Source organism: Quercus suber, unplaced genomic scaffold, assembly GCF_002906115.3.
Source record: "Quercus suber isolate HL8 unplaced genomic scaffold, Cork oak 2.0 scaffold_288, whole genome shotgun sequence".
Lineage (NCBI taxonomy): Eukaryota > Viridiplantae > Streptophyta > Magnoliopsida > Fagales > Fagaceae > Quercus > Quercus suber.
This window is the reverse complement of record NW_027069744.1, coordinates 577,451-588,370: the sequence shown is the minus strand read 5'-3', so window position 1 is coordinate 588,370 and position 10,920 is coordinate 577,451. Positions and strand designations below refer to the sequence as shown.

Genomic DNA, 10,920 nt, shown 5'->3' with positions numbered 1-10,920 from the left:
TAACTGGATGAAAATCCGTAATCAACCTAAAAAAAAATTGGGATTAAGGTTCTAAAGAATTTTTTTTTCATAGCCCATAACTTTAACAAACATGATAACTTTAAAATAAGAAAAGATTGAGGTGGTGTTTGGTACAGTAGTCTGAGTAATATTATTTATAATTTTTTAAAATATATATGGATAAAAAAATGTGTAATATTATTTATCTTTTAGATTGCCATATATGACAATCTCAAGAGCCCCAATCGGGTGTGTCAATCTCCATATGACCAATAGCTGCACATCATAATGTCAACGTAATCATGACCATAGATAAAAGTCATCATGTATGAGGTAAACTCCAAATCACAGGTTGAAATCAAGAGATGGTGACTTTTGTGTGGACCCCACTTCCATATCAAATGGGCCACAGTCATCTGATCCAAAGAGCAACAGAAAAGAGCCGAATGTACGACACACGTTCAAAAAATATCCTCCCATAGTTCCAAAATCGGAAGTCCAAACCATAAATTTTCCGTAGTAAATGTACATTGAAAAAGGCTTTCCTCATTTAAGTTTTACTCTCTCTCTCTTTCTCTCTCTCTCTACAGCCGAAGCTAGAGCCTAGAGCAGAGCAGAGAATGTGACTCTTCCTCTTATTTATTTTTTCCCCTCTTAAAAAGACAATATTTTTTCTCACAAAATCTTCTATATTACTCATGCTTTTTACATGGTTAGTCTAATCAAACAGATATAATTTTTCTATTTGAACCGTTTCTCTCTTTTTCTGTCTCTGTCTCTGAGAGTCACACTTAACATGCAAATGCCACCTTCAGCGAAGTTGGTATATTAACACTCTTTGAACAAACTTTGCTATCGATTCTTTTATTGATTTTACAACTTTGATTGATACCCAAAAGCCAATAGGAGGGAAAGTGTGTCTGTGGAGTGTGTGATTGTTTGAAAAAGAAAGGGAAAAAAAAAGCAATGAAGAACGAGGAACAGGAACGGTCTTTGTTTGGGATTTCGCTCTCAACCAGACCCAAATGGCAACAGTTCCTCATTTGCTCATCTGGGTTCTTCTTTGGCTATCTTGTCAATGGTATCTGCGAGGTATTCACTCTCTCTGGTATATGGAGCTATCTTTGGTTTCTCTGAGAAAAAAAAATAAAGAATGGTTTTTGAACTTTTGGTGAATGAGAAAAAGGAAAAGGGTGGGAAAAAAAGAATAAGGTTTTTTTTACATTTCTCAGTTTTCTTGCAAAATTGTGCAGGTTTTTTTTTTTTTTTGGGATTGAATTTGATTGGTTTTCTCCTGTTTGGTTGCTGAGAAAATGAGAATGGAACTTGGAAAGAAAGTGAAGTCTTGTTGATTCTTTCTACTTCTTCTTATTGATATTATTCTATTATTATTACTCTCTTAATTTGTGCTCTGTTTCTCTGAGAGCAAAATGGATAGTTTTTGAGAAACTCTTTTCTTTAATGGCGAAATAATGACGTTTTTACTATTCTGGTAACCTTTTTTGGTTCCGAAGGAAAAGAAAATTTGATTATGGGCTAAATTACCCATTTATAATTCAATCCTAGAATTTTTTTTTGGAATTTGTACAACTAATTGTAATTTCTGGAATGAATTAATGGTATATAGATTTCAAGAGCTTATAATGGAAAGATTTTTCTCAATGAAATTTCTAAATGGCTCTTGATTATTGCCTAATTTTCAGGAGTATGTGTACAATCGGCTCAAATTCAGGTAAGTTTACTAATTTGGTACTGTCTTATTTGGTATATGTGATATTATAGGATTTGTTTTTATTTTTTTTTATAGGACCAATATAGGAATAATAGGATGTGTTTGTTCATGATAGATTTTGGTTAATCATTTATTTATTTGTTTTTTTTTTGGTTTTCAGCTATGGTTGGTATTTTACATTTGTTCAAGGATTTGTCTATTTGTTTCTGCTTTATATCCAAGGCTTCACCCCAAAGCAAATGGTAAACCCATGGAAGACTTATGTGAAACTCTCTGCTGTCCTTATGGGTTCACATGGACTCACCAAAGGGTCTCTGGCTTACCTAAACTACCCAGCGCAACTCATGTTCAAATCCACAAAGGTAACTAGCGAATTCCATTTACATTTTAGTATTAGTTGTACAAGTTTTCTGGATTAGGACTTCTAGTCCTATAATAATGGAAATTAAGTAAGTGCAGTTAATAAATTTAGAAAATTATTTGTTTAAGTTTGATAAATGTTTAAGTTGTTGAGTACCTTCTATTTGAGTTGTAGTTCTGTAATAGTGGAAAGTAAGTAAATGCAGTTAATAACATTGGAAAATTATTTGTAGGAATTTGATAAATGTTTAAGTTGTTAAGTACCTTGTATTTTCATACCACTTCTTAAATTGAAGTCTTTTATTTTTATTTTTTTTTATACAAAATTGAAGTCTTTTATGAACTGGTAAAAATGTCACTTTTCTGAATTCAATTGAAGCTTTTCAAGATAATTTTGTTACTTTTTGATAAATGAGATCCATTGTTTGCTAATTTTTCAATATAATTCATATTAGCAGCTTAGATTGACACTTTGAACCAATTAGTAACCAGGTCCTTAAATATGTTTTCTAAATTTTACAATGTTGGTATTTCAGGTACTCCCGGTGATGATAATGGGTGCATTCATACCGGGTCTGAGGAGGAAATACCCCCTCATGAATACATATCGGCAGTACTTTTGGTTGTGGGTTTGATCCTCTTCACCTTAGCAGATGCACAAACTTCTCCCAACTTCAGTGTAATTGGTGTTATCATGGTATCTGGAGCTCTAATCATGGATTCCTTTTTGGGTAATTTGCAAGAAGCTATCTTTACCATGAATCCCGAAACCACGCAGGTGATTTTCATGGCCTACTGATCTCTATGTGGGTGTTTAAACGTGTACTAAAAGGGTATTCATGGAAAAATTGTGTCCTTCAGGCTTAATTTGTTACTTTCAATCTCATATTGTGCAGACTGAGATGCTGTTTTGCTCAACCGTAGTTGGTTTGCCTCTCTTGATTCCACCAATGCTTGTAACGGGTGAATTATTCAAAGCATGGGTTTCATGTTGGGAGGTAACAATTGAAAATGCTTCATTTTTTCCAACTTAACTCAATGGTGCATAATGCATTTTACACTTTCTAAAAGATCTTACTGTTTTTTGTAGCATCCATACGTTTATGGCGTGTTAGTGTTTGAAGCCATGGCCACGTTTATCGGCCAAGTTTCCGTCCTTTCTCTCATTGCCCTCTTTGGTGCTGCCACCACTGCCATGGTACATTTCTTCTCACAAGCGTTTTCCAGGTTTCATTTATGTCAATTTATGCCAACATAAGCTCCTATAACTGTACAACTTTTAATAAATTTCATTCTATTGATTGTGCATTCAAAATCTTCCTTGTTGTACAATCAAGTGTCGTCGGTGGTAGTGTTTTTGACTTTCTATTGCAACTGACACTTTCAACATTTAGTGCCATTTATTTCAAACCTCTGAGTACAAATATTTCTTTAATTTTTTTTTTATACCAAAGTACATATTCTTTCTTAATGAAGGGCCCAACAAGGTTAATGTACAAAATATTATATATATATATATATATATTTTCCTTTCTAACTTCATTTTAATTTAAAATTTTTCATTCACAGATAACAACAGCAAGGAAGGCGGTGACTTTATTATTGTCATACTTAATATTTACAAAGCCATTGACTGAACAACACGGGACTGGGCTTCTCTTAATTGCTATGGGAATCACATTGAAGCTCTTGCCTGAAAATAAACACAACAAGAGGTCCTCCAACTCCTTTGCCAGTGCCAAAATTTCAAAGCCTGCCAGTAGTGAAGAGGAGATAACTCTAGTAGAAAATTTAGGACAAGATGAAGAAAAGAGGCCATTAGTCTGAAATTAAACAACTATATTGTAACTATGCTTTTATTCTTTATCCCCTTCTAGGATTTAGAAATTATGCTTTCATTATTACTTGGCCTTTACAAATATGAGCTTAACATGTTGGCTAGTACCTCATGGTTTTCAATCCCTTGTAAGGATTAACACATGCCTGGTAGTGTCCAACCAATTTGTGGGGTTGAAATATAGGGGTCTCACATCTTAAAATATCTTGAATTGTACTTTTCCCTAAAATTTTATTGAGATAAATGAAAATTGTGTTTGTTTGAGTTAAATTTGGTAAGTTTATCTTATATTAAAAATAACTTGCTTAAAAATACATATTTACTTTAATTCCAAAAATATGTGCATAAGTTGACAATGAAATTATAGTTGGGGTTTTAAAAATCTCTTCATCTGCATATGATATGGTTGTTGATCACTCCATATTAATTTTTCTCTCAATTTTAATTTTTCTCTAATTGTGTACTTTTTTATTCATTTTTTTTTATACAAGATAGAATTCTACTATAGCCTAATCTAAGTGTATATATGTATATATATGTGTGAGTCTTTCTCTTGGAGACTTGAACTCCGATCCTTGCATCCCACATCCCACAAGCACTTATACTTGTGGAGTAACTACGCACTAAGGGTGTGCAGTGCCTTTTTGTTCATCATTTGGCTTTGATTTGGCTATTCTTCGTGAAGCATTGTAAAGTGCTTGCTTAATACTATCAATAAGCAAAATTAGTCAAGTATGTAATTGATATGGCTTCTTCTTCTTCTTCTTCTTCTTCTTCTTTTTTTTTTTTTTTTTTTGAGGGGAAAATTGATAAAACTTATTTTTGGAAAAGTGACAGAAAAAAAAAAAAAAGAATTATTGATATTATAATATATACTCTAATTAGTCTTGGACAGTCATTAACCAAATTCTTTAATTTTTATTTCTTTTGAATGGGACTTCTTTTGTTTTTATTAGTTTCCCTTCCTTTCGGTAACTCAATTAAAACTAGATCACAAATTCACAACATTACACCATGGGAATAGGATAGCCTTCTTCAATGATAAGTTTTACAATTTTTTTTGCTTTTAGTTCCAAAATATCTCCTTTTTAATTAGAATAATAACAAAAAACTAAAATAAATCCAATGAAAGAGATAAGAGAAATCTAAATTAAACCAACTGAATTTCTTTTTCAATGGGTGCCTTTTGCTCATGCTCATGCTCATGGTTGCAGTGAGTGAGAGATTTTGCAATAATTATCTCAAATAATCAAATATATAATAATTATAATATTTTCTATATATATAACTTATGACTTAGCACAAAGAAACAAAGTGACAGCTCCACCCCCACGAGTCCTCTCCCTCGCATGCATGGGGACAACAAGACTCGCTCTCTTTTTGACCTTTTCATTATATACATCTTTATAAAACTGTGAATATTTTTGATTTTTTGGATCATATATTCAGTAAAATTGAATCCTAGTAAGAGAATTTTAAGACAAAATTACAAAGTAAAAAAAAAAAAAAAAAAAGAGTAAAAAGGAATGGCTGAGAACACTGGCGGAGCCACCAGCACCAGCAGGCTGCTAAGGGCAGAGGATGGAAGAGGAGATAGTGAGAGAGGTGGTGCAAGAGGAAGACCAAGAGAGCCTTGGAAGGGAGAGTTTGTGAAGAGCATAGTGTATGCTGGACTCGATGCCATTGTCACATGCTTCTCTCTCATTTCATCCATTTCCGCTAGCCGTTATTCCTCAGGTGATGAGCTCTCGATCCCACTTTTACTTTTTATTTTTTGTTTGGATTTGTTACATGTTAACCAAAATGAAGTTCATAAAAAAGCTTGATGATTTGAATTACAATGCAATTTTTTATTAACTTCCATTTGAATTCACAATATTATCAAAAATATATTGGAATAAGTCTAAATTTTAGATACTGATACTTCGATCACCTATCTTCTCAATTAAATTCATCCATGTTATTGTATTGATCAATAAACTATATGGTTGAATTTAAATTTTCATTAAAAAAAAAACCATAGAGTTTGTGGCATTAGTCAATGCAAGATTAGTTGCGTTGGTTGAATTTAATGTGAGAATTTAAGGAATAATGACTAATTACCCCTACCCGAGTTTTTTCCTTGGAATAAAGTCTCATTGAAATTGTATTGGGGACTGGAATATCCTATCTCAAGGTTTCATTTTGATGAGTTTAATTTCATTCTTAAATATTGTACTGAAACTTTAAAAGTCTAGATAAATTGTATTGGAACATAGGAATTTGGATATATGACTTTTTAAAGGTGTCGTTTGGATGAGGGAGTGGGTAGAATTTAGCTCACACCAGGGGATTCGAACTTAGCTTCTCCTTAAGGGCAGATCAAGCGGTCCCCTAGGCTCTCCCCTCTAGGGGAGTGTCACTTGTGGCACAATTGAGGTGGATCTTTTTATTTATTTATTATTATTAGTTTCTTTTTTAAATTTTAATGTAAGGTAAAAAAATTTATTGCGGAAAGATACAAAAGGGGTTTATTATTTTTAAATTTTTTTTTATATAAGATTAAATTTTTAGAAAAAGTTAATGTATGACTTAATTAATGGATCATTTTTTGAAATTTTGTACAAGAAAAGAAAAAAAAAATAATTAACTTTTTTAGCGACTTTTTATATATTCCATAAAAGTAATATTAAAATTTTTAAATTTTTTTTTTAAAGTGGTCCTTTTAACTCATTAACTGAATGCAAATTTTTATTACAAAACCCGAAGGGAAAAATATACAAAGGGAGCGTCACTTGTCGCACAAGTCAGGTGCATCTTTTGTTATTAATTTATTATACAACAATTTAACCCTTATATTTCACACAAAATCTTATTAGCCTAATTTATTTGAGCTCTTCCCTTCTTTTTCTATGAGTTGAATTTAAAATAATTAAAGGACTTTGCAAGAGCCTTACCTTCTAGAAAGGTATTCAGGATATAGATCTGCCCTCCCTCAACTATTGGATGGATTATCAAAAGAAAAAAAGAAGACTTTTGAATATCATAAATACAAGACTATCTATTAAAAATAAAGAAGAGCGACATTTAATTAGTGTGATCCATTATTCTTGTGGAACATGATTCTTGTTTTACTCTTAAAAGTCAATCTAAACATAATTCCACGATCTTTTCTTTATCTTTGATTAAGAATTACAATCTAGGAGTCAAAGTGTTGATCTAAAAACTTATCTCCATAAATTAATTGTGGTGGGCCTTGATTCAAACGCAATTACCTTTTGGGCAATAGAATAAGAGACTAGAGAGTACTCTATCACTATCACTCTACTAGGGGAGTAATGAATAATTATTCATATCATTAATGACCTAATTAATACTAATAATGCTTAGTACAACTAATTAAAATTGAAATTATAGTTTGCTTGCTATAAGCCTATAACTAGATAGTTCAAATCCTCCTTCCCTCCCTTGTATCAAAAGGGGCAAATAAATTTATTAGTGTCACCTCTAACACTTCATGGTGTTTTACATGGAGGCTGGGATCTCACTCCACCATTAAGATGAATAAAAAAGAAAGAATAAAAAGACATCGCAGTTCCTTTTTCTAATTGTACCTACTTTTTTGAAGTGGCAATTCTTATTTATCTTGAGGTCCTTTTTCTTCCCTCACAATGGGGAGGGAGAATTTGAACCTAGGTTTTGGGAGAATTGGGCAATTAATGTTACTAATTTACAATACTTTTGGCTACCATCAAAGGTCTAATTCAACCAATGGGAGATATTTTGCACTCTATCAAAGTTTAATTCAAATGTTAAACCTTTATTAGGGTGGTTATCAAGGGTTTATAAAGAGGAGTTGGACCGCTAAGCAACCACACCAGCTTATGGATAGTCTTCTTAAATATAAAAAGTGCTCAATTTAACACATTTTAACCCAAAAACCCTCCACATCAATCTTTGTAAAAATGTCTAAATATGTACAATGGCTTTGCAAATGAACAGTAACCGTGTATATATACACGGTTACTATTCATCGTGTAAATGATTTTTTTATTCTTTTTTTCTCTCTCCTCTCTTCATCTCACTCTCTTTTCCTTTCTCTCTCCTCTCATGATTACTGTTCACAATGTTAAAAAAAATGAATATTTTATTTGAATAATATGTATAATAGACAAACTGATGTGGGTGTTTTGTAAAAATAGGTGTGTAAAATTTTTTTTTTAAAAAAGTAGCTTTTAGATGTGCAAAATGGAAATTTTTTTGCACATACTGATGTGGATGCTCTAAGATGTTGGACTGCCAAGTGCCAAGTGTCTTAAATTACTAATAAGGAAAAAAAAAACCCTTTATTATTGCTGCATATTATTACCTTTTTTTTTCTCCTAAGTGTTGTAAACTATAACTTGATGGTGGCACAGCTTGTATGAACATTTTGTACACCCACGGAATTTGGTGGGCTTTTAGCTATGAAGTGAATGGGCCAGCTAGTATGGGCCCAATTTGTCTTTTAAACTTTTGTGCATATAATATAGAAGTAATATTGTACAACGGTGTAATTTAGTTACCAAAATATCAAGGAACACAACGCACATATTCCTAAGTGACGAATAGGAAATAAAAAACATAGATGAACTAGGCAAAGTCGACCTCGTTCTCCAATGATGTCATTCATAGATGTGGATGGGGAACTTGGTTCAATTTCCTCTTAAACCAACAGGTTCACCTGTCGTTCTTCAATTATCATGTCAGGTGAATATTAAAGTTTGATCTATTTAAAAGCTTGTTTTCCTAATTTTTGGAGTGGCAATTCATAGAGTATTCATTCTTCATAATGCATAGACTTGTCTTACACAATTACTGTGTTTGTAGTGGATGTGTTGGTGCTTGGATTTTCGAACCTGGTTGCTGATGGGATATCAATGGGGTTTGGAGATTTTGTATCCAGCAGCACGGAGAAGGATGTGGCTGCAAATGAAAGGGCAGTGACTGCATGGGATGTCACAAACCACGGCGGCAATGAGCAAGAGGAATTACTAAGACAGTATCAAGCTCTTGGGATGGATATTAATGATGCCACCGCGGTATGGCCTTTGCTACATTCCTCTGGATCAAAATACTTAAATATTGCATTAATAGTGACTAAGAATGTTAAATGATATTTTTTTTCCAAATTTCGAGGTTGTATTTAAATACTTAAAATTTTATTTTTAATTTAAAACCTTCCCTAGTTAAAACTTTTTAAATTTTAGAATTTAATTTAAAATCATCCCAAACAATAGAAGAATTATATAATTTACTGAACTTTTTAATAAAGTGTGGTCACTTGAGATATTAAGATAAGGAATTTTGTTGCGACAAATTATATCTTGATGCCCATCATACAATATGGAGAGAATTTAGTTGACCTTGTTATATTATAAACTTAACGTAATTTCTTGGTGCAAGGTGGTGAACATATTTGGAAAATACAAGGATATCTTTGTGGATGAGAAGATGATGGCTCATAAAGGAATACTACCGCCAGATGAAGCAGACGAGCCATGGAAGAATGGCCTGGTGACGTTTGCTGCCTTCCTTGTGTTTGGGAGTGCCCCTCTCCTCTCATTCATCATCCTTATTCCATTCACAAATAATGACTCCATCAAGTTTGTTGGTGCATGTATCCTTTCTGCATTAGCGCTTGCGCTGCTGGGGATGGCAAAGGCCAAGATTGCAGGCCAGAATTATGCATTCTCTATGGCGATTACTCTCTTCACTGGTGCTATTGCTGCAGCAGCAGCTTACACCTTGGGGTCGGTACTCAAGAATGTGGCTGGAGTACAAGATTGAGTAACTAATTCAACTAAACTAATGGTTGGTGTCTCGGTGATGCCTATTTTTGTTTGTGACCTTGTTCAGTATATTTACACCAAAACTATAGTATGTGATCATGTCACTAACCTAAGGGCAGACATTCATTTTGGTCCTACTCAAAACATCCACAAATTATTGGATTCGAAAATGTTGGCTTGATACAAAAAAACAATAAAATTAATATGGGAAGTTGATCGTACGGAAGAAGAGGGAGTGGTTATTCCTTCTCTTTAGATGTTTTATAAAAATTAAGTAGGGGGTAAGAAAATCGATCGCTCCTTTTTATTTGGATGCTTTACAAATTAAGAAGGAAGGAAAATGGTTATATCATGTTTATAATTGAACCTTCACAATCTATTACACATTGTACTTAGTAATTTAAACAACCAAAGTAAGAACTACAAAAATTCCTTGAGGTGCGAAGCAACCCTACTTTAGTCCTAAATTAAAAACCCTTTTGATATTTCCCCCTTATGTTCATGGATTATAAATAAGTTTGACCTAAATAGTACTCCCTCCATCCCAAACAAGTTTGGTTCATTTTGGGATGTTTCAAAATTATATCCTGTTTAAAAAGTCAATCACCATTAATTTATTAACTTTCCTTTATGCCCTTAATTTATTTGTGGGAGCATTTTTTATTTAAAAAAATAAATTAAAAACATAAAATTTGAAATCTACTGTCATCTTTTTTCAAATTAGACTAAACAATTGGGTTTTTCTAACTAGACCAAACAATTTGGGACGGAGGGAGTATTTAAATATCGATTAAGACTATCTGATGGTTGAGTTTGATACGAAAATAGATCATTTAAAAAAAATCAGTAATAATAACTAATAAGAAGAAGTAATAAGAAGAAGAAGGTGGAAAAGGGAAAATGGAAATGCATCAATTTAATTTTTACCTCCAAACTCAATTTTGGAGTTGATAAAAAAATATATATAAAAAAAGAAAAGAAGAGTGAGACAAAAAATGGTACAATCTGATTAATTGAATTTATACTCTATATAAAAAATGACAGATGAGCTGCTTATGTTTGGCAAAACGACACTAAAAAACTTAAAATGGTAGAGGTTCAACAGATTAGTAAAATTACATTGTTGCTCCAAAGATATATGTGAGCTGAAGAAAAACGTTGGAGCTTGGAGCCCTTTTTGG

General features: G+C 32.5%; 2 protein-coding genes across 2 annotated transcripts; both read left to right on the top strand.

Annotated features, from left to right (window-relative positions):
• The first annotated feature begins 611 nt into the window (after nt 1–611).
• LOC112025379 (UDP-galactose/UDP-glucose transporter 2) lies at nt 612–4,199 on the top strand. The gene is given in 8 exon segments (XM_024058048.2): nt 612–1,092; nt 1,704–1,732; nt 1,893–2,094; nt 2,629–2,683; nt 2,686–2,870; nt 2,989–3,090; nt 3,183–3,290; nt 3,662–4,199. Coding segments are annotated over 8 exon segments (1,065 nt in total). The 5' UTR covers nt 612–966; the 3' UTR covers nt 3,920–4,199.
• Nucleotides 4,200–5,275: 1,076 nt separating this feature from the next.
• LOC112025365 (uncharacterized) lies at nt 5,276–9,945 on the top strand. Its single transcript, XM_024058029.2, has 3 exons — nt 5,276–5,666; nt 8,778–8,989; nt 9,354–9,945. Exons 1-3 carry the CDS (start codon nt 5,456–5,458, stop codon nt 9,735–9,737), a joined length of 807 nt encoding a protein of 268 aa, XP_023913797.1. The 5' UTR covers nt 5,276–5,455; the 3' UTR covers nt 9,738–9,945.
• The last annotated feature ends 975 nt before the right edge of the window (nt 9,946–10,920 follow it).

Bases quoted from the DNA above. Each gene is read 5' to 3' on its own strand.
- LOC112025365 (XM_024058029.2), top strand. From the start codon at position 5,456: ATGGCTGAGAACACTGGCGGAGCCACCAGCACCAGCAGGCTGCTAAGG. The intron at 5,667-8,777 runs GTGATGAGCTCT...CTGTGTTTGTAG, and splicing joins CGCTAGCCGTTATTCCTCAG to TGGATGTGTTGGTGCTTGGA. The intron at 8,990-9,353 runs GTATGGCCTTTG...TCTTGGTGCAAG, and splicing joins ATATTAATGATGCCACCGCG to GTGGTGAACATATTTGGAAA.